At 39.6% G+C, this 24,833-nt stretch overlaps 1 protein-coding gene across 3 annotated transcripts in view; it reads left to right on the forward strand.

Annotated features, from left to right (window-relative positions):
- atad2b (ATPase family AAA domain containing 2B) overlaps positions 1–24,833 on the forward strand; it is a 139,560-nt gene that overhangs the window by 82,098 nt on the left and 32,629 nt on the right. For all 3 annotated transcript variants that reach the window (XM_072562149.1, XM_072562158.1, XM_072562165.1), the window contains exons 16-20: positions 2,492–2,803; positions 4,452–4,593; positions 11,716–11,902; positions 12,036–12,221; positions 13,828–13,963. In XM_072562149.1, coding sequence (XP_072418250.1) covers positions 2,492–2,803; positions 4,452–4,593; positions 11,716–11,902; positions 12,036–12,221; positions 13,828–13,963 — 963 coding nt within the window. The remainder of the gene's footprint in view (positions 1–2,491; positions 2,804–4,451; positions 4,594–11,715; positions 11,903–12,035; positions 12,222–13,827; positions 13,964–24,833) is intronic.

Consider the following 24,833-nt stretch of genomic DNA (forward strand, 5'->3'; position numbering starts at 1 on the left):
CCTTGCATGGGATTTTGTACACTACATTGGATTTGGTCTTGCTGGGTATTGGGTTCTTCGTTCTGGTGAGTTGTTGTCCAAGAGTGACTGTTGGTTTGTGTGCTGTTATGAGTCCTAGTGGTCGCAGTATATTGGCTGTCAGTTCAGATGTGCTCTTGATGTATGGTAGTGTGGCTAGTCCTTTGGGTTGCGGCATGTCCTCATTCTGTTGTATTTCCCTTAGGCACCTGTTGATGAAATTGCGCAGGTATCCGTTTTTGACGAATACATTGTATAGGTGTTCTTCTTCCTCTTTTTGCAGTTCTGGTGTGCTGCAATGTGTTGTGGCCCTTTTGAATAGTGCCTTTGAACACACTGAGGAACCTACAAAAAAAATGGACAGATAACCAGGTTTGACCTACAAAGAATGAAACCTGAAAGCAACAACACCCCCGATTCTATGGACTACCTAAAGTGCACAAACCAGACATCCCACTCAGACCCATATTATCACTACCAGGGACACCATCACACAAACTGGCCAAAGAACTACAGCAGAAACTGAAACACCTAATCAGCAGATCCAGACACTCTGTACAATCGACACAGGAATTCTTGGACATCATCAGAAATATACACATAGACAAACAGGAAGACAAGGAAGAAACCATGGTCTCATTCGATGTAACGGCACTGTTCACCTCTATCGACAAAACCCTAGCCAGAGAAACAATAGCCAATCTGCTGGACGTACAGAGCAGACAACAGGATGGTAAACCTATCAACAAAGACTGCATACTCAAGTTACTGGACCTGTGCCTCACAACACACTTCACATTCAACAACCAAATATATGAACAAATCAATGGCACACCCATGGGCTCACCCATCTCTGGACTCATAGCAGAAGCGGTAATGCAAAGATTGGAACAAACAGTCTTACCGCAAATTCAACCCAAACTCTGGGTCAGATATGTAGATGATACCTTTGTAACCATTAAAAACACAGAAATAGAGAACACACACCGAATCATCAACGCCACACTCACAGGAATCCGATTCACTAGAGAGGAAGAAAAGGACAACCAACTCCCATTCCTAAACGTGATGGTACAGAGACACCGAATGGAGAATTCAGCACAAAGGTATACAGGAAAGCCACACACACAGACCAAGTCCTAAACTACGAAAGCAACCACCCCAACACACACAAAATAAGTTGCATCAAGACACTATTCAAAAGGGCCACAACACACTGCAGCACACCAGAACTGCAAAAAGAGGAAGAAGAACACCTATGCAATGTATTCGCCAAAAACGGATACCCCGCAATTTCATCAACAGATGCCTAAGGGAAAGACAACAGAATGAGGACATGCCACAACCCAAAGGACTAGCCACACTACCATACATCAAGAGCATTTCTGAACTGACAGCCAATATACTGCGACCACTAGGACTCATAACAGCACACAAACCAACAGCCACTCTTGGACAACAACTCACCAGAACGAAGGACCCAATACCCAGCATGACCAAATCCAATGTAGTGTACAAAATCCCATGCAAGGACTGCACAAAACACTACATAGGACAAACAGGAAGACAGCTAACGATCCGCATCCATGAACACCAACTAGCCACGAAACAACATGACCAGCTATCCTTCGTAGCCACACACGCAGATGACAAGCAACATGAATTTGACTGGGACAACACTACTATTATAGGACAAGCCAAACAGAGAGCAGCCAGGGAATTCCTAGAGGCACGGCACTCATCCACAGATTCAATCAATAAGCACATCGACCTGGACCCAATATACCGACCACTGCAGCGGACAGCTGGAACTGACAACCGGAAGCAGCAGATTCAAACCACTACAAATGCCGGAGGAAAGATCACAGAAGCGCTTCACAGAAGGCACCCAAGCACTGAGGATGTCACCTAGATAGGGGACAAAACGTCTGCAACACAAATTCCCAGCTCGGCGAACAGAACCACTACAACGAGCACCCGAGCTACAAATCTTCTCACAGACTTTGAATCCAATCAGTAATAGACAGAAATTGTTCCCATTGTCAGAAGGATTCTGAACCAGTGTGTACTGATTCAGGGTGGATGTTAAAAGAACCATAGTTGACCGAAGGAAGAATTTTCATGCAGTTTGTTAAGGATTTGGACTACACGACCTGAAAGTGTCGAGGAAGGAAATTTAGTCATAGCTTTTAAAAGAAATCTGACATGTAACAGAACAGAGAATTTTCACAATGTGGAAAGAGTTAGATGAATTGCTCTTGCAGAGTCCTGATGTAGTGACAATGGGTTAAATGGCCATCTTCTGTGCTGTAACCATGTATAATTCAGCAATGCCACAGTTTTAATTCACAATTTGTGAGTGAATAAATACTTAGCATTTTAATGCAGGGATGCTACTTTAGTTTTGAATTATTGCAAAACAGATGACTTACTTTGTGTTTATTTAAAAATGAATTTTCTGATTTGTCTTAAGGCTACTGTGGGGCTGATATAAAATCACTTTGCACTGAGGCAGCCCTGTTTGCCCTACGCCGACGCTACCCTCAGATTTATGCAACCAGTCAGAAGCTGCAGCTGGATGTTTCATCTATTGTTATAAGTGCACAGGACTTCTATCTTGCCATGCAGAACATTGTGCCTGCTTCACAACGAGCTGTGACCTCTTCAGGAGAAGCACTATCACACATTATCAGGCCTTTGCTGGAAAATGTCTTTAGGAGAATTCTAACTGCTTTGCACAAGGTTTTTCCTCATGCTGAACAGACACAGAATGACAACAGAGATGGTCGGTATATATTATAGAATTTTTGTTTGTTATTGTATATTTGCTGGATGAATTGAATTACTAGTATTTTGTTATGTGATGAGGGGCATAAAGTAATTACTTTATTAATTCAATCTGTTCACACCTGTACAAAACACCAATGATTTGGAAGATAGAGAAAGATGCTACAGGTTCCTCTTCATTTGTTGGTTCACGTGGACCATATTGTAGCAGAACATACTTCCATATCATATGGGTTTAAGTCCTCCACTGTAAGGTTAATGAAGCAATTAATTCATCTAAATATACCTAACATCAATTTACTCTAGGATATTTTTACCTTTAAATATTTTAGAGCAGTTAAGGTAACTCTGACACTTGTGATCTCCAAATTTTAAATGAAAAGCTGGTGGAAAAGTTGGTGGAACCCAATAGTTATTTCAATAGTTATGTTGTATGTGGATCTTTTCTTTAAATCAGTGTGGAAATAATATCTCCAGTTTGAAGCAGTTATTCTTTAAAACTTTGTTTTAAAGCCCTCTTGGTGTAAGCAAGTAAAATACTTCTGTAGTTTTGATCTATTCATTTTATTCAATAGAATATACATTTTTTTACATATGTATTCTTATGAATGCAATGCTGTACAATATATCAAGACCAATGCCAACCTTCCACCTTAGCCTCCATACACTTGAAAGATGTGCTAACATTATATTATCCATAAACCTATTGGATTTGTTGGTCCTTTAGTTTTATTGCTTCCTGAGAAGAATACCTGGATACCATTTGACAGCTGCTCACAATGATGAATTTTAAGTTAGGAGTTGACTACTTGTAGAATCACAGATCTCAATCTGTATTATACAGCAAACTGGAATTCAAAGAAGAGACCATTTAAACCTGAAAGATTGGTAGTCAATTATATTGCTGCTGAGATATTTACTACAATCCTTCTGCGAGTGATTTTTTGAGCTTTTTAATATGACACAATTTGTGTAAAGACAAAAATAGCAGTTCCAAAGAAAGTTTTGCATTTCTAAATGATTTTTGTATTGTGATTTTATTTGTCATTTACAGATTATTTTAATGTTTTGTTCTTTCATTTGAAAGCTTGTTTGACATATTAGTTCTGAACATTTAAAACTTTTTTAGCAATTTGCTTAAAATAAATCGAGCTATATTTAACTGATTTAATGATAATTTAACCAAGTTAAAGTAATTAGGTTGTTACTCAGAAATGAAATGTCTGTAATTGGTTATAAATAAATATTGCAAGCAATACTGAAGAAAGTAAGAAGGAGAATGATTAAGACTTGAAGTTAACAATTAATGACCATTTTTAGTGTTAAAGAATTTAAAAGTTCAGTAATTTAGAATGTCCAGTAATAGACTGAATAGAAATAATAACAATGTTCAATGTAACTGGTAATATAGCAGAGCTGCAAATTTTGAATGTCTCCTTGACGATCATCATTATGTCAGCATTTACTATTTGTAAAAACATAATGTTTTTGGAACTTGCATTGAAATCTAAAAGTTAATTGAAGAGTCAACATTTGAGACAGGCACATGTGCACACTTTGGACAGTTCTTCCCTGTATTGTACTTTGTTAAATATTCTTAAAATACTATTCCTGCTCCATCATATTGTATTTGATTGCTTTCTCAGATGCTATGAACCACATTTTGGAAGATTACATCCCCAGTGATGATGAGGTTGAGCCAGCAATTTTTGAGAATAACTCTACATTGGGATCACCAAAGAAACAGCCGCCAGCTGCTAAACATAAGCCCTTTATGCACTTCTCCATGTGAGTAATTGCATTTAATAATTTCAATATTTTGGATTGTTGATTGGATATTTGTTACATGAAAAGCAAGTCCAACATAATTTAAAATTCTCATTAAAATTTTGCTTGGTTTCTGCTTTATTTTTGGCCTAGATGAAAAAATAATCTGAGACAAAAATTGTTTTTTATGACACTCTTGTTCAGTTTAGCGAGTGTTTTTATTTTCCAAAAGTGTTCTAGTGTTAGCTAACTTTGCCCGAAGATAGTTGTGCTACTTTTTCACATTTTTTCATGGGATGTGAATGCCACTAAGGCCAGCATTTTTCCCATCTCTAATGGCGTTTAAGAAGGTGATGATCAGAAGATACCTTGGACAGCTACAGTTTGTGTGTAAGTGCATGTACACAGCTGTAATGAACGGACTTTAAGTTTGAAACAGAATAAGATACGTCTTGGGAAGGGAATTTGCAGATGGTGCCATTATCAGGTATTTTGCTGCCTTTTCTATAGGAGGTGTGAAATAATAGTTGCATTTGGCTGCCATGTCTTGTGGATGGTACACACAGCTGTTATTATGAGTCGCGTGGAGGGAATGAATGTCTAACATGATTGACAGGTTGCCAGTACAGTGAGCTGCCTTTGTCGTGGGTGGTCTCAAGAGGAGTGCCAAGTTTCTTGAGTGTTGTTGGACTACATTTATCCAGACGAGGGTTATGTATTCCACCACAATCCTGACTTGTAAATGGTGGGTATGCTTTGTGGATTCAGGAAGTGAGTTACTCATTACAGATTCCTCATTTCTGACAAACTGTTCTCGCAGTATTTACATGGCTAGGTAAATTAAGTTTTGAAGGGTAAACAAGCAGGAAGCTGGAAAAACACAACAAGCCAGGCAGCATCACGAGGTGGAGAAGTCACCATTTCGGGTGTAACCCTTCTTCAGGACTTCTGGCTTGCTGTGTTTTTCTAGCCTCCTACTTGTCTACCTCAGATTCCAGCATCTGCAGGGTTTTTTATGACAGGATGTACGTGTATTTGGAAAGGCAAGGAATGATTAGGGATGGTCAACATGGCTTTGTGCATGGAAAATCATGTCTCACAAATTTGATTGAGTTTTTTGAAGAAGTAACAAAGAGAATTAATGAGGTCAGAAAGGTAGTTGTGATCTATATGGACTTCAGTAAGGCGTTCGACAAGGTTCCTTATGGGAGACTGATTAGCAAGGTTAGATCTCACAAAATACAGGGAGAACTAGCCATTTGGATACAGAACTGGCTCAAAGGTAGAAGACAGAGGGTGGTGATGGAGGGTTGTTTTTTAGCTGGAGGCCTGTGACCAGTGGAGTGCGACAAGGATCAGTGCTGGGTCCTCTACTTTTTGTCACTTACATAAACGATTTGGATGCGAGCATAAGAGGTACAGTTAGTAAGTTTGCAGATGACACTAAAATAGGAGGTGTAGTGGACAGTGAAGAGGGTTACAGATTACAGCAGGATCTGGACCAGATGGGCCAATGGGCTGAGAAATGACAGAAGAGTTTGATTCAGATAAATGAGAGGTGCTGCATTTTGGGAAAGCAAATCTTAGCAGGACTTATACACTTAATGGTAAGGTCCTAGGGAGTGTTGCTGAACAAAGAGACCTTGGAGTACAGGTTCATAGCTCCTTGAAAGTAGAGTCGCAGGTTGGTAGGATAGTGAAGAAGGCGTTTGGTATGGCTTTCCTTTATTGGTCAGAGTATTGAGTGCAGGAGTTAGGAGGTCATGTTGCGGCTGTACAGGATATTGGTTAGGCCACTGTTGGAATATTGCATGCACTTCTGTTCTCCTTCCTATCAGAAAGATGTTGTGAAACTTGAAAGGGTTCAGAAAAGGTTTACAAGGATGTTGCCAGGGTTGGAGGATTTGAGCTATAGGGAGAGGCTGAACAGGCTGGTGCCGTTTTCCCTGGAGCGTCGGAGGCTGAGGGGTGACCTTATAGAGGTTTACAAAATTATGAGGGGCATGGATAGGATAAATAGACAAAGTCTTTTCCCTGGGTGGGGGAGGCCAGAACTAGAGGGTATAGGTTTAGGGTGAGAGGGGAAAGATATAAAAGAGACCTAAGAGGCAACTTTTTCTACACAGAGTATGTGTAGAAAAGTGTATGGAATGAGCTGCCAGAGGAAGTGGTGGAGGCTGGTACAATTGCAACATTTAAGAGGCATTTGGATGGGTATATGAATAGGAAGGGTTTGGAGGGATATGGGCTGGGTGCTGGCAGGTGGGACTAGATTGAGTTGGGATATCTGGTCGGCATGGACAGGTTGGACCGAAGGATCTGTTTCCATGCTGTACATCTCTGTGACTATGACTTTAAATGAAGTTTCTAATCATCCCCTGAATGCTCAGAGTAAATTATACAGCAGTGATTATTCTCTGATTGTGAAAGGTTGATGGTCAGATTCTCTTTGGTTGCATATTGTTATTGTCTTCTATTTGAGAAGTGTATGTGTTAGCTTCCACTTATCAGCCAAGTCTGAATGTTGTTCAGGTCTTGCTGTGGATGGGTACATGTTGATCTTTTATCTAGGAGTAGCAAATAATACTGAACACTGTGTTGTCATTAGTTCACATCTCCATTTGTGAACTTATTGGAAGTACGGATTATTGGTAAAGCAGTTAGAGGTGGATTGGCCTTGGTTACTACCTGAGGAATTGCTGCAGCTGCCACCTTTTATGTAGGCAACACTCCAACCAGTGAAGAGCTCCCTTCTAGGATTTTATTAGGATTTTCTGGTGCCAAATTCAGTCAAATGTTGACTTGCTGTCAACTCCTGTCACTGTCATCTCCTCTAAATAGTGTAGTTGTGTACACCTAACAACATTCTCAAGTATGAGCAAATTAACCTTCAGTAATCAATGACAGTGGATACACACTTGTGACAGTCCCTCATGTCACTGGAATAATGTTTATCAATTGCCTGTAAAATGCATTGAGCTGTTTCAATGTGTTTACTAACTGGTTCATGTAACCAGTATTGACTTTGCATTGAATTTAACTAATTAAATTTAACTAAGTAACAAATAAACTAACTCTACATTTTAGTGTTTTGGAAAGTTGCTAGTTTTGAAAAAGTGATTATAAGCATTGTGAAAGCAATGCAACATGTGAATAATTGATTTTGAATCCCTTAAAAAACTACATCGTGTGTGTTCCATCTCCACAATACCAATGCCAAAATAGAATTACATAGTTATGCTCAGCTAAGAAAGAGCAGCAAAGGGTGAAACCCGAAATGACACACCAACTAGACTTGCTGGATCTATGTGGGATGCTACTACCACAGTATTCGGTGCTTCCCTGATTGCAGTTCTCAGAAGAGCACTGTGCATTGTCTGGCAAAGGGCATTACTTGCATGTCTAGTTGATACTCCAGTAAAAGCAATAATGGGCAACATAACCTGAAAGTCAAACATCAATCCCCCACACATTTGGTAACTGACTAAACAAAAACAGAAGCTGGTTGAAATCACATGCACCTAACTTTCCACTTGTGATGTGTTCAATCCACCAGCTGTCTGTCTTCTATCCATATATGGATCAACATTCCTGGAGAAGCTTACCAACAAATGCCCTTTCGATGAAGGAATGGATTATACAGGAAGCCGCTAAGAGGTTTCCTGTGGCTAACATTAACTGTTGAACAACATTCTTTGAACTAACATGGCAAGAGTAGTTCTTGAGTAACAGGTTCATGACAAGCCAGGATCCCTGTGCAGTCAACTACCATCATTGCCAGCTCAGTACAAACTCTGTATGCATTTGTGGTGACTCGCCAAATGGTGCTACACACTGTTGATGAGTGTTCCCAATAGAGATTAAGCGCTGGACTAACTGCCTCAAATTCAACAAATGAGAAGGCTGTCACTTGGCTTTAGGGAGGTTGCTGCCTGACCTGCTGCGCTTTTCCAGCAACACATTTTCAGCTCTGATCTCCAGCATCTGCAGTTCTCACTTTCTCCTTTAGGGAGGTGTATTTGCTAAGTAGTCGGAAATAATGTAAGCTTTAGTCTCAATTTTCTGACCAAAAGTCCTTCGCGTCTTTACCATCTTCAAGACCATTTTTGACTTTCACCAAGCTTTTGGTCACTTTCCCTATCTTCCACTTTGTCTTTCAATTTTTAATTCTCATTTTGCCTCTTTAATGTAACATGGTATATTTTTGTCTGCTAAAACTGTGACATAACTAAGTTATAGTGCACTTGAATATACTATTCGTGTCAAAGGCATGTTAAGGCAGTATTTAAGTGATCAGAGTCTTGCTTTCCTGAAGCAAATTTATCAGGCTGTTGACAAGGTTAAAAAAATCTTCTAAAATATGTAGAAATCTTTTATAAATTAGCGACTGTATCAAGCTATACCAGGATTTGAAATGTCACTAGCTGCCTTTCCTTTGAAAATTCTGCCTAGTTCAGTTGCTTTACTATCTTACGAATAAAATATAAGCCAAAATCACACAGGAAGGGAACATAGGGGTAGGTGGATGCAAAGTAAGTTCAAAAAGTTCAGGAAGTAATAGCTACAGTAGTCTTCTTGGAAACATATAAGCAAGAGTAGTATTATTCATTAAGTTGTTAGATGCTGCAGGGATACCATCATTTCTCGTGGAAGGATGAGATAATATCTTCTAATTTCTGTGAAACATTTGATCAACACACCCTTTTGTTGTTTGTAGACAAACCCATGGCTCTTTTCTTTAATCTGCCCCTTCGGCTAGATTTTAAAAAAAGCACTATAATTCAAAGAGAGACAGTACTTCTGGTTTCTGGGTCAGCATTTAACCTACATTTAACTTCATTTCAAAAACAGATTATCTAGTTACTAATCCAATTAATGTTTGTGGGATTTCCTTGCAATATTACCTACTTATCAGAAGTATTTTTTTTAGATTACTTTTTTTTAGATTACTTACAGTGTGGAAACAGGCCCTTCGGCCCAACAAGTCCACACTGCCCCGTCGAAGCGCAACCCACCCATGCCCCTACATCTACCCCTTACCTAACACTACGGGCAATTTAACATCTTTGGACTGTGGGAGGAAACCGGAGCACCCGGAGGAAACCCACGCAGACACGGGGAGAATGTGCAAACTCCACACAGTCAGTCGCCTGAGGCAGGAATTGAACCCAGGTCTCTGGCGCTGTGAGGCAGCAGTGCTAACCACTGTGCCACCGTGCCGCCCTAATTCTTTTTGGTGATGAAGAGTTGGGATTATTAATGATGCTGCATTAATGCTTCTTCAACAACTTTCTTGGCCTTTTTTTTTAAAAAAATGCTGGGGATATGACATTCTGTATTTTAACCTCAATAATTCCAAAATGAAAGTTATAATTTTAATAAAATCAGAACTTTAGTATCTTTTGATATTTGGGTGACTTGGAAATTACTGTGCCTTACTTAATGTAATTGAGAAAAATGTGGCAATTCAGAATTGATTATTTATTTGTATGAGTTTAGAGTTGAAATTTTTAAGTTTGAATCTGAATCATTATAAACATCTTGATAGTTCATGTAAACAGATATACAGTTTGTTACAATAGGAATGTATTGGGACAAAATGTGAAAATGTTGTACTGAATTCAAATTTGATGCATTTACTCTTTTAAAAACTTGATAGCAACTCTTACTTTAAATCCAAAATCTAAATTATTATTGGCTATCATGTTTTGCAGTGAATTAGCAATAATTGTTAGAGCTTTTCAGAAGTTGTAATTGTGCAAAATAAATTGAGCAGTTGGGTTATTTAACTGATCAGAAGAAACACACATGTATTTGAAAATGATTCTCCAAAGAAGTATTGCAGTATGTTGCCATCTTCAGGAAGGTTTCAATTTTGCACATAATATTCAAATTGCAAGTGAAATGTGGCATTTGGTACAACTACTTTCTATTTTGAAATTTTAAGTTTGTAAAGATTCTGTTCCTCTAAACATCTTTTTTCCTCAAAGGACTGTTAGTATGGCCACAACTATTAGGAAATTAGTTAAAACATCCACAGAAATCTTTGTACTGTATTTATAAATATGTATTCTTCAGTTTGTTTTATTATTCCTGGGATGTGGGCACTGCTGGCTGCCAGCATTTATTGCCTGTTACCAGTTGCCCTAGAGAAGGTGGCAGTAAGTTGTCTTCTTGAACCATTGTTGTCCATGAGGTCTTCAGTGTTGCGCACTTCATATTGGTTTTTATATTGCATCATGCTTTTCTTTGATGTTTGTTGTCTTTAAGGACCTTGCATGAAATAAGTTCTGTAACTGTTAAAAACCCAAGTCTGAATGATTAATTTGCAACCACAGACAAAGTGACTTAATATTTTACTGAAGAAGCACCCCCACATACACATGTCTGTGTGTCAGTACCAAACTATTTTCATTCTTCTGAGAAAAGATGACATGGCTGTTGCTTTTTTTGGCATATTTATTAAGCAGTCTGGTATCTATCCCAGTGATGTGACTGAGGTCAGTAATTTACTGGGAGTGGGTATTTGCAGGAGCACAATATTTTAAGACAAAAATAATAGGCATTCTACTTGCAGTCTGGAAAATAAAGTTAGTTTCAGTTGAAATGCTTCTTGGTGTTTTATTATCTTGGTTATTATAGAGAAATACATCTTGATTATTTAAGGGTTTACTTAGTAATTTTGTTAGTCTACAAGTAGAGTTTTTCCAACCGATTTCAAAAATAATACTTATTTATGCAGTGCACTTCACAGCGACAGCATGTTCCAAAGCACTTTACACTTTTTGAACTATAATCACTGTAGTAGTATAGGAATTGCAGAATTTGTGCAGCTCCCATGCAATACAGCAATGTGATAGAACCAGATAATCTCTGTTATGTGGTTGATTAAAGGATAAGTATTTGCAAAGGTATAGTTATAACAGTTCTGTTGTTTTCCGAAATATTGCTGTGGGATCTTTTTGGTTCCCTCATGGGCAGGCAGAGCCTCAATGTAACCTCTCATCTGAAGGATAGCAACTCTGACAGTGCAGTATTGTCTGAGTCATCAGAAATTTAGATATATAATTTTAAGAATACAAAACACAATGATACGTATATGTTAATCTGGAAAATTACTCAGTGCAAGATTTCTTTCTGTAGGTCAGCACATCACCAGCCAACATCCCATCGTCCTCGGTTACTTCTTTGTGGGAGCAAAGGATCTGGTCAGAGTTCACATCTTGCTCCTGCTTTGCTGCATTCACTTGAGAAGTTCTCTGTGCATAGGTTAGATCTACCAGCAGTGTACTCTGTCAGTGCAAAAACACCAGAGGAGTCGTGTGCACAGGTGAGGCTAGAGGAAGTGAGAAAACCTAGTACATATGATTCTTGGGGGTAACTTTTCAACTAGCACTGAAAATCTAAAGCCATGATTTTCTTTTTTCTCTTTTTTTTCTCCCTACTTCCTATTCCTCCCTTAGGTTTTCCGCGAGGCACGTCGGACGGTACCAAGTGTAATTTATGTGCCTCATATTAAAGAGTGGTGGGATGCAGTCAGTGACACAGTGCGAGCTACTTTCTTGACTCTACTTCAGGACATACCACCCTTTTCCCCTATTTTAATAGTGGCTACCTCTGAAGCAATATATATAGAGTTGCCTCATGAGGTAGGTTGTCAATTTCACTAAAGTGCATATAAATTCATAGAACGGTTACAGAGTAGAGCAAAGCTGTTTGGACAGTTATGTCCATATTGGTTTCTTCTAAAAGTTGCAGTACTTGAGAGCAATTGGAATGGGTTGGTGTTTTATTATAAATATGCATTTAACATCTTGCAGAAATTGTAAATACAGAATTTGAAGTATTGGCATTTCCCGGGTTATGAATGGGTTCTATTCCTGACTGCATTCATAAGTTGATTTGTATGCAAGCCAGAACATGCTATGGTACAGCATAAAATAACCACATGTAAGTACAAGCAGATGTTTGCGTGTCGAATCTTTTAAATTAATATGAAATCTTGTATGTAAGTAGATGCGTTTGTTGGATGGACATTCGTAAATTGGAGACTGTCTCTATATTGATGATGGTCACAGTTCATAATTTTCTTAAGTAATGTGTTCAGTTTGAATTGAAATATCATTGAGAATATTTTCATTAGAATATTTTTTGTGTCTAAATTTATGCACACCTGTGTGGGGTTTGTACAGTTTCACAGAGACATAAACTGTCAGTGCTTAGGAGTTCTCTTCATCAATACTATTTGTTTCTGTAGATTAGATTAGATTCCATACAGTGTGGAAACAGGCCCTTCGACCTTCTGAAGAGTAACCCACTCAGACCCATTTCCCTCTGACTAATGCATCTAACACTATGGGCAATTTAGCATGGCCAGTTCACTTCATCTGCACGTCTTTGGGCTGTGGGAGGAAACCAGAGCAACCGTAGGAAACCCACGCAGACACGGGGAGAATGTGCAAACTTCACACAGACAGTTGCCTAAGGCTAGAATTGAACCTGGGACCTTGGCGCTGTGAGGCAGCAGTGCTAACCACTGAGCCACTGTGCCACCCCCTAATGGGTTTAATGGTTTCCTTCTGCAATCTGAAAGTAATGGCAATGCTTTCATTCAAATATTGCTTTAAATATAAACATTGCATGAAGAGGGCCATTTTGTTGGATGGACATAAAAAAGCAGTGTGTTCTAGTTTTACACCTAATGAAGTCATTACTATTGATTTCTTTCACAAATGTGTAAATATTTTGCAATACCACGGCAAGTTTTTAATGAACAAAATGACAGCAGTAATATTTTACTATAAAGAGGGGTCCCCAGTTTACGAACGCCTGACTTACAAATGTAATCGCATACAAGGGTATAAACATCTGTTTTCTCTGCTTATTAACTGTTATTTTACATTGACCTGCATCTTATTCTGACTTGAATACAAATCGACTTAGGACTAGATTTAAGAACGAAATCCATTTGCATCCTGGGGACTGCGTATATGCACGTTGATTATGAATTTATGTACTCAGCAGCAGTAGTTTTGAATGTTGGAGCAAAAATCTGCACCATAACAGTGATGTATGCACATATTATGTAACAAGCAATGGATGTGTGTGATTATACAATGTTTTTCTGAATAATAATACTTGCATTTCAGGTTCAAGATAGTAACCTGGTTATCTTTTGTCATTTCATATCCTAATTTATTTTCTTCAAAGACAAATATTGAATTTAATGGGTTTTCTGTTTTTCTTAACATTAAGGTTAAATGCATTTTCGAAATCAATTATGGGGAAGTTATAGATGTACCGAAACCTAATGAACAGGAAAGAACAAAGTTCTTTGAAGATTTGATATTAAACCAAGCAGCAAAGCCACCACCCAGGAAGAAGAAAGCTGGTAAGAGTAATGGTAGAAAAAAAAACCAATTCTATGCTTATCAAGATTTTCAAATTACATATGATCCGACTAAATATAGTGCAATTTTATACCAGGTAACTTCTACAGAGGTAGGACCAAGATGTTACCGATAATTCTTACTGACTTCTTCACACATCAGTTGATAGTTCTTAACAAGCAGCATTTTACTTAGATGGAGATCACAAGCTCCTCTCTACCTCTCCCTCTGATCCTATTGCTGAAGGTGCTGTGAGCACTGATTTCTTTGCCAGTAAAACTGACTTCTCTAGAACTGTGTTCCTTAACAGGTTTAATATCAGCTAGGCAAAGACTCGGAACAAATTTGGTCAAATGTCCACGTCTAGTTGGAGATGGCTATTTGAAATCACTTTGGGAGGGAATCATGCAATAATCTGAGCAGGGAAAACAGGCAATTGGAAGTGTAAACTAGCTGTTCAAATACTGTGCACATGTGTGCGTCATCCTCAGTGGCTTGAGCTACACTGCAAGTTCAGCTATATTCGCAAATCCAGACCATTTACTCATTACTCATTAATTTGCTCATGTCATCACCAACAACAGTAATTTATCTCATTGATATTTTTGGAATTTTGCTGTGCAGAAAATGATTTTGTATCCAGTTATATAAATCACTGCAACAATTGATCATACCAAATCACTTTGAATTTGAGAAGGCATTATGTCATTTCTATGATCACTAACACTGATTTCCAGTGTTTTTCAGGTGACCTGTTAAAATATTTCAATATGATCACAGCTAGTATCAGTTTCAGCCAGTGTCAATTGTTATTAGACCTTTAGGTTGGCAAGTAGTCATGTTTGACGTTTCACGTGCCTTCGTCAAATATGATACAACCTGTGTATGATAGAAATATAGTAGTATCTTTGAAGCCACAAATTTATGTGCATTCTATACTACTCTCTGTGTAATCTTTGGACTTTGCATTGGTGACTGATTGATTGATTGATTCACCGAGCAGCATGGATTATGGCTACATTGCGAGCTATGTAGTTTTATCACAAGATTTGGATGGATCAATTCAGATCAAAACTGGGTTATTTCCATTAAATATTCTACATAGTTTCAAAAGTGGAAAACTTTCCGTTCGCTTCTTGAAATGCCAGGTCTGAACAAGTTGTTCAGGTCATGATAACACTAGAGCAGAGTACAAGGCAGCATGCCCTGGATTGGCTGTGTTGAATTGCAAAATGCTAAATTTCATTTCCTGAATAGTTATCACAGGCTGATTTGTTTAGGGATACAGCCATTAAAATACAGTGTTTTCCCATTTGGTTAGACTTCATACCTCCCAGGCCTTTCACAAAATGTCCATCAGTCAATGCCATGTGTTTTGTGCAATGGTGTCTTCAACTATGAGTGTGTCCAGGAAGCTTTTCTAACGCAGTATGTAGATTGTCCAACCAGAGGGGAGGCCATATTGGATTTGGTACTCGGTAACGAACCGGGACAAGTGGTGGGCTTGTTGGTGGGTGAACATTTTGGTGATGGCGACCACAATTCTGTGACTTTCACCTTGGTTATGGAGAGAGATAGGTGCGCACAACAAGGTAGATTTTACAATTGGGGGAAGGGAAATTACGATGCTGTAAGACAGGATTTGAGGAGCATACGTTGGGAGCATAGGCTGTTAGGGAAGGATGTGGTGGAAATGTGGGACTTTTTCAAGGAGCAGATACGACGTGTCCTTGATATGTATGTACCGATCAGGCAGGGAAGAAATGGTCGTGTGAGGGAGCCTTGGTTGACGAGGGAGGTTGAATGTCTAGTAAAGAGGAAGAAGGAGGCTTACATAAGGTTGAGGAAACAAGGTTCAGACAGAGCAGTGGAGGGATACAGGATAGTCAGAAGGGACCTGAAGAAAGGGATTAGGAGAGCTAAGAGAGGGCATGAAAAATCCCTGGCGGATAGGATCAAGGATAACCCCAAGGCATTCTATGCATATGTGAGAAACCTGAGAATGACGAGAACGAGGGTAGGTCCGATCAAGGACAGTGGTGGGAGACTGTGTATTGAGTCGGAAGAGATAGGAGAGGTCTTGAACAAGTACTTCTCTTCAGTATTTACGAACGAGAGGGACCGTATTGTTGAAGAGGAGAGTGTGAAACGGACTGATAAGCTAGAAGAGATACCTGTTAGGAAGGAAGATGTGTTGGACATTTTGAACAACTTGAGGATAGACAAGTCCCCCGGGCCTGACGGGATATATCCTAGGATTATGTGGGAAGCAAGAGAGGAAATTGCAGTACCGTTGGCAATGATCTTCTCGTCTTCACTGGCAACTGGGGTGGTACCAGGGGACTGGAGAGTAGCGAATGTTGTGCCCCTGTTCAAAAAAGGGAATAGGGATAACCCCGGGAATTACAGGCCAGTTAGTCTTACTTCTGTGGCAGGCAAAGTAATGGAAAGGGTACTGAGGGATAGGATTTACGAGTATCTGGAAAGACACTGCTTGATTAGGGACAGCCAGCACGGATTTGTGAAGGGTAGGTCTTGCCTTACAAGTCTTATTGAATTCTTCGAGGAGGTGACCAAGCATGTGGATGAGGGTAGAGCAGTGGATGTAGTGTACATGGATTTTAGTAAGGCATTTGATAAGGTTCCCCATGGTAGGGTTATGCGGAAAGTCAGGAGGCATGGGATAGAGGGAAATTTGGCCAATTGGATAGAAAACTGGCTAACCGGTAGAAGTCAGAGAGTGGTGGTAGATGGTAAATATTCAGCATGGAGTCCAGTTACAAGCGGAGTTCCGCAGGGATCAGTTCTGGGTCCTCTGCTGTTTGTAATTTTTATTAATGACTTAGAGGAGGGAGTCGAAGGGTGGGTCAGTAAATTTGCAGATGATACAAAGATAGGTGGAGTTGTGGACAGTGAGGAGGGCTGTTGTCGGCTGCAGAGGGACTTAGATAGGATGCAGAGCTGGGCTGAGGAGTGGCAGATGGAGTTCAACCCTGCCAAGTGTGAGGTTGTCCATTTTGGAAGAACAAATAAGAATGCGGAATACAGGGTTAATGGTAGGGTTCTTGGTCAGGTGGAGGAACAGAGGGATCTTGGGGTCTATGTACATAGATCTTTGAAGGTTGCCACTCAGGTGGATAGAGTTTGTAAGAAGGCCTATGGAGTATTATCGTTCATTAGCAGAGGGATTGAATTCAAGAGTCGTGAGGTGATGTTGCAGCTGTACAGGACTTTGGTTAGGCCACATTTGGAGTACTGTGTGCAGTTCTGGTCGCCTCACTTTAGGAAAGATGTGGAAGCTTTGGAGAGGGTGCAGAGAAGATTTACCAGGATGTTGCCTGGAATGGAGAGTAGGTCGTACGAGGATAGGTTGAGAGTTCTCGGCCTTTTCTCGTTGGAACGGCGAAGGATGAGGGGTGACTTGATCGAGGTTTATAAGATGATCAGAGGAATAGATAGAGTAGACAGTCAGAAACTTTTTCCCCGGGTACAACAGAGTGTTACAAGGGGACATAAATTTAAGGTGAAGGGTGGAAGGTATAGGGGAGATGTCAGGGGTGGGTTCTTTACCCAGAGAGTGGTGGGGGCATGGAATGCGCTGCCCGAGGGAGTGGTAGAGTCAGATTCATTGGCGACCTTTAAGCGGCATTTGGATAGGTACATGGATGGGTGCTTAATCTAGGATAGAAGTTCGGCACAACATCGTGGGCCGAAGGGCCTGTTCTGTGCTGTATTGTTCTATGTTCTATGTTCTATGTTCTATGACTCCTAAGATATTGCTGTTGAAAGACAGCTCTAGTTCCATCCATCAGGTAATCTTCAGTTTGGCAATGCTGTGTAGTCAGCGGTCTATGTTTTTTGTGCGTTTGGCTAAATTAGGACATCAAACAAATAGATGTTTAGCTCCAAGCAACCATGTCACTTTATAGTTAGTTATAATGGATTCTCTTTTTCATAGGTGTTCACAAATCACATATGGAATACGTTTTCTGTGTTACAACTGTTCTGTTCATTCCAAATGCTGAACTGATTGCTAACTGTCCACAGTTGAAAGCACAGCATGTTTGGTCTTCTACTGACAACCTTTATGCCCACTCGTTTAAATATATTACTCCTTGGTTCTAGGTGTGAGTTACTGGCCCTTGGTCTTTATGTATGACCTTTAACTCCCCATTCAGTTAATTGAAACAAACACCTTTTTTCAAATTTTGTTACCACACTTCAATTAAACTTTTTTAACCCAATCAGAAATGAAGGCAAACCAATTCCATGGTTCTCTGGAGTAAGAGACTGTTTACCCCCCCCCCAAAAAGGAACAAATGTGCACACAGAAACAGGTAATGACCTTACAAAGAAAGGGTAGGAATGTTATCTGGTACAACAGGGATGGAAAGGCAGTTGAAGTATACAGTTTTTGAGTGTTTGAGTTACAAGAATGAAAAGATCTTTGCCCAACTGTTTGCCTAGTATCTGTTTTCTACCATAACAGTGAGACTGCACATGTCCTGGAGTCCTCTGTGAATTATTGTTTCAAATTGCTTTTCACCAGGTGTTTTTGAGCGTGAGAGAGATGGGTGGAGTGTGTCTTCCACGTTGTGTTCACAAATCAATTTTTCATTGTTTTTGCTCTGCTGCACAGAAGCAACAATCGATAAGCATCAATTTGTATATGACTGAGTCTGTTTATTGTCTTTTTTCCAAGCTGAATATTCTGTGGGCAATCTTGCAACTTATAAGAAATGTAACTTGCAGAAAGATGTGAAAGCACTGGAGATACAGATATGACTTTTTGTGACCTCTTATAAGCATGCTGATTTTGGCTCAGACTGATGCTCATTGATCACTTCATGAGTCTGGCTCAACATGACAGTGGCAAACATTTTATGTCCATATTTGTTTTTTTTTAAGGTCAATTTTGGTGCATGAAAATCTCAAAGTATTAAAGTCAAATGATTGTTGAATTTGATAATCCATTTTCAGTACAACTGTAACAATCCTTCAGAGAATTTTGATACACATAAGATTGTTCAGTTAAAGGATGAACAAATCAAAACAGGTTGTCAATTGCATGTGTCTATCTGGGATTGCAAGTGTGTATTACATTTGAAATTTAGGGTGGTCTGTTTAGGTTTGATGTGGTTCAGAATTCTTTTATTAGATGTCATGTGGTGTTCGGCAGTGACTGTTTCCAAAGAAAAGAGCCAAACAGTCTTCTGAGAAAATCAATGGGTTTATTATTATTGATTCTTCCCACTATAAAGGTGTTGGGAATTATCATTGGCTAGAGACTCAACTGGATAGCCACAAAAAGTGACTACTTGAGCAGATCAGTAGTTGGGTATTCTGTGATAAGTTGCGCATCACTGGACACCAAAAGCCCTTCTCAATAGAAGTTAAGAGGATGGTTGAATAATATGCACTTTTCTGGATAAATGAAGCAACAACAGCATTTAAAGTGCTGACAGAAAACAGTGTATGAATAAATGAGTCACTATCTGATTGACAGGATGTGATGAGTAAAGTTCCACACCCACCTGTGTTGAGGCCTTAACCTTTTACAATTTACATTATTGACCTAGTTAAGGGCAATGAAGGAATAATAACTAAACTTGCAGACAGCATTAAGAGACAGTCAGAGTCATGGAGATGTACAGCACGGAAACAGACTCTTCTGTCCAACTTGACCATGCTGACCAGGTGTCCTAACCTAATCTAATGGCACATTTCCCTCTGAACCCTTCCTATTCATATACCCATCTAGATGCCTATTAAAATGTTGTAATTGTACCAGCCTCCATCATTTCCTCTGGCAGCTCATTCCATACACGCACCACCCGCTGTGTAAAAACGTTGCCCCTTAGGTCCCTTTGGTTGGAAAGTATGTTGTGAAGATGATGTAAGGACATTGCAGATGGAGATAGATGAGATAAATGGATAAAATGTGGCTGGTAGAGAATAATATGAGAATTGTGGAGTTCATTTGCTAATAGGATAATATCCATTACTCTGAGAGGAATTGAACAAAAAGGGAAGGTTGTTATTCTTCAATAATACGAGAAACTGATGAGACCACATCTCAAATACTGTGTGCAGGTTTGGTGTCCTTATTTAAGGAAGTATGTTCAGTGCACTGAAGATTCTTCAGAAGAGATTTACTGGGTTGTTACCTGGAATGGTTGAGTGTTCTCGATCGGGTAAGTTTGGACAGACTGAGTTTATTTTCACTGGAGTTTAGACGTTTTGAAGGATAATTTGACTTAAGTGTATAACATCCTGAATCGCCTTGATATGGATGTGGCAAGGATGTTTTCTATTGTGTGTCAGTGCAGAACTAGGGGCACTGTTTTAAAATTAGGGGTCTTCCTTAAAGTATAGAGATTTTTTTGAGGGTAATGTGACTTTGGAAAGCTCTGCCTTGGAAGGCGAAAGAGGCAGGATTATTGAGTATTTTTTACACTGACATGCATAGATTGTTGTTAGGCAGGGAACTCTAGGATTATCAAGGGCACATGGAATACAGGGAGAACTAGCCATTTGGATACAGAACTGGCTCAAAGGGTGGTGGTGGTGGAGGGTTGTTTTTCAGACTGGAGGCCTGTGACCAGTGGAGTGCCACAAGGATTGGTTTTGGGTCCTCTACTTTGTAATTTACATAAATGATTTGGATGCGAGCGTAAGAGGTACAGTTAGTAAGTTTGCAGATGACTCCAAAATAGGCGGTGTAGTGGACAGCGAAGAGGATTACCTCAGATTACAACAGGATCTGGACCAGATGGGCCACTAGGCTGAGAAGTGGCAGATGGAGTTTAATTCAGATAAATGCGATGTGCTGCATTTTGGGAAAGCAAATCTTAGCAGGACTTGTACACTTAATGGTAAGGTCCTAGAGAGTGTTGCTGAACAAAGAGACCTTGGAGTGCAAGTTCATAGCTCCTTGAAGGTGGAGTCGCAAGTAAATAGGATAGTGAAGAAGTTGTTTGGTATGCCTTATTTTATTGGTCAGAGTATTGAGTACAGGAGTTGGGAGGTCATGTTGTGGCTGTACAGGACATTGGTTAGGCCATTGTTAGAATATCGCGTGCAGTTCTGGTCTCCTTCCTATCGGAAGGATGTTGTGAAACTTGAAAGGGTTCAGAAAAGATTTACAACGATGTTGGAGGATTTGGGCTATAGGGAGAGGCTGAACAGGCTGGGGCTGTTTTCCCTCGAGTGTCGGAGGCTGGGGAGTGACCATATAGAGGTTTACAAAATTATGAGGGGCATGGATAGGGGTAAATAGGCAAAGTCTTTTCCCTGGGGTCAGGGAGTCCAGAACTAGAGGGCATAGGTTTAGGGTGAGAGGGGAAAGATATAAAAGAGACCTACTGGGCAACTTTTTCCACACAGAGGGTGGTACATGTATGGAATGAGCTGCCAGAGGAAGTGGTAGAGGCTGGTACAATTGCAACATTTAAGAGGCATTTGGATGGGTATATGAAGAGGAAGGGTTTGGAGGGATATGGGCCGGGTGCTGGCAGATGGGACTAGATTGGGTTGGGATATCTGGTCGGCATGGACGGGTTGGACCGAAGGATCTGTTTCCTTGCTTTACATCTCTATGACTCTAGATGGGAATGTGGAATTCCAAACACACACAGATCAGATATGACTTTATTAAATGGTGGCGCAGCCTTGAGTTGAATGGCTTACTTCTCTAATTTTGTATTTTCGTAACTACAGATTGTGACAGTCCAGAAAGAAGGCCATCTTCTTGTGGCAATTAAAAACTAGATATTCATATTAAAAGTTACATTTTTGTGATGTACCAGTTATTTGAAAGACCACAGTTTGTCGTTTATCTCTAATTGCCCCTTAAATTGATGGTGGTGAGCTGTCTTCATTTGCTACTGCAGTACCTCTGATGTAGGTATACCCATAGTAATTATTAGGAAGAGGTTTCCAGCTTTTAATCCAGTGATACTGACAAAATGACAGTATAATTCAGTATCAGGTTTGTGTTTGGCTAAGAGGGGGAATTTGCAGATCACCATATTCTCATGTGTCCCTGACTCTTATCCTTCTAAATAAGCAAGGACGTGGGTTTGAAAGGTGCTGTCAGTGGTGGTGTGGTGAGGCGCTCAAGTGATTGTTTACCTAGTCATCGTTATATGCTGATGGTGAAGGGAGTGAATGTTTTATTTTAGCAGATAAAGTTACAATGAAGTGGGCGGCTTTGTCTTAGTATCCAACTTCTTGAGTGTTGTTGGATCTGAACTTATCCAGTCAAGTGGAAAGTGTTCCATAACATTCCTGAGTTGTGCCAAATGGTGGGCAGGCTTTGGGCCATTGCTCACTGCAAGATTCCTAACCTCTAAACCTGTTCTTGTAACTACAGTTAAGCCTAGTCAATTTTCTTGGTAACAGTAATTCCTAGGAAATTGATGGTGAAAGACTTGGCAATGATAATTTTGTTAAAAAGGTCAACAATGGTCATTCCTTGCCACTTGTATAGTACAAATATTACTCACTACTTATCATCTCAAACCTGAATCTTGTCCTTATCTCGCTGCTTGCTACTTCAGTATCAAATGTGTTGCATATGGTACTGAATGCCCCAAATGCCAAGAAATATCTTGTAATGTTGTGATGGTGGGAAGATCATTGATGAAGAAATTGAAGATAGTTGGGCTTGAGATGCTATTCTATAGAACTTTTATAATCTTGTCCTGGAGGTGAGATATTTCGTCTGCAACCATCTTCCAATTTTAATCTGATCAGGAGAGAAATTTTTCTCCAATTGCCATTGACTTAACTTTTGTTAGGGCCTTCCTTGTTGTCACGTCCCATGAAATGTTGCCTAGCAGTCAATTGGCTGGGTTAGGTTTTTTCTGTGTAAAAGGGCACATTTCCGCATTATCTGGTAGATTCCAGTATGTGGTTGCATTGGAATGGAATGGCTATGAAAACGAATACTTCTGGAGCATGATGCATCAGTATTGTAGCCAAGATCCATAGCTCTTGCAGCTATTTCGTGAAATCAAGTGGCATGGAATGAATTGGCATAAGATTTCCGTCTGTGATATTCTGACGTTAAGAGAAGGCTGAGATGGCTCATTCACTTGGCATTTTTGGCTACAGGTGGGTCCGAACTCTTCACTCTTTTCTTTTGCGTGATTGTACTTGGCTCCCTCATTGAGGAGTGAAATATGGTGGAGCCAGCTCTTCTGGTTTGCCATTGAATTATTTACCACTGTTCACGATTGAATGTATCAAGATTTCAGAGCTTTAATCTGATGTGTTGCTTGTGGGATGGCTTATCTGTCCGCATCATACTGCATCCTGCAGTTTGGTATGCATATAATCCTGTTTTGCAGCTTAGTAGGTGACTGCTTCATTTTCAGGCATACCTCGTGCTGCTGCCAACTTTTCTCCTGCTCTTCTCTTGGAAATAGGGTTGTTTCTGAAGCATGATGATCGTGTTATAGTGAGAATATGTCAGATCAAATGATGCAGATTGTGGTTGAAGATGGTCTTACTGCTGCTGATAACCAGTTTAGGGCTGCTAGATCTGTTCTGAATCTATTCTATTTAGCAAAGTGGCAGTGTCACATAACAAGATATAGAATAAGCACACAGATTGCATAGTGGTCAGTCTGACTAATACAGTCTTGCGCAGATGCAGCAAGACAGGTTGGTGAGAATGAAGTTAAGTAGGTTTTTAATCTTCATCCTCTCATCACTTCCTGCAGGTCTAGTCTGGCAGATATGCCAGCTATACGTGGCTTGGTAACTACTGATCAAAATAGAACCCTACGTATCTGGAAAAATAAAGGTGTCCCAGCAAGTAGTCAACCTTTTTTACCATCTTAGAATGCATGATAATTTTGATTTGTTATTTCCATGCATTCTAACATTTGCAGTGTGGTCTGTTAAAGGCTGAATTTTTGTGGATTTTAACACAGTGGCTTACTTGATAAGGGCATTACTTGGTAAAGCCCGAAGCTTTTCTCTGTATCTGTATGAATATCTGATTCATTTTACCTCTGGTTCCTAGTATTGCTGAATCCAGTTTAAAAAAAATGCTACAATCTTGCTTGGAGGAACACACATTATTCACATACTAATTTGAAAGGTGGGAAATTTTTTACGAACTTGGATTTTTATGATAATGAGCTTGTGCTTGACCTAACAAGGTACAATTAACCAGTATTTATGTATTTAGTCAAATTTATTAAGATGATGGGAAAATAGACAGTGAAGACAATGCAGAAAACACAGAAATTTAGCAACGTTCTTAAGGCCCATATTGCCAACTCAGGGAACCCATTTCGTGTTCTTGCAGTGATGTTACATTGAACTGTATCAGAAGATTTATGCCACAGAGGCCATGGCAATCCTATTCCACAAAAGGCATTGTGTTTCCAACACTTTTTGCTAATTCTGAGTGTCCTGTTCCTTATTAGGAAATAGTTTAAATTAACTTTTTCCATTGGTTTAAGATGAGGGTTATCAGGTGTTAATCCACCTCTGTAGCTAGACTAAACAAATATTCCCTGTGCGTCAGAAGTTATAATTGAATTCTGTGTCACAAATAAGTTTCCTTTTTAGATACAGAGAATTTGTACATTGTTGCCTCCTGTTATCAATCAGACCGACTGTTGCTCAAAACCAATCACCTAATTCTCCAGAAATGTGAAGCAGTTAAGTAGAAAAAGTTTCCAATAGAATATCACCAGTGTCTTTTCGTTTAAAAAATAGTTATTTTGTTCTGCACAGCTAATGAACCAAGTCACTTCGCAAACAAAACCCTTTTCAAAATACACAGTTTTTGTTAAAGGTAGGTATCATACTTTGTTCAAACTGCTGAGTTCAGTTTTTTTTAAAGCTTTATTT

The sequence above is a fragment of the Chiloscyllium punctatum genome, chromosome 3 (genome assembly GCF_047496795.1).
Source record: "Chiloscyllium punctatum isolate Juve2018m chromosome 3, sChiPun1.3, whole genome shotgun sequence".
Lineage (NCBI taxonomy): Eukaryota > Metazoa > Chordata > Chondrichthyes > Orectolobiformes > Hemiscylliidae > Chiloscyllium > Chiloscyllium punctatum.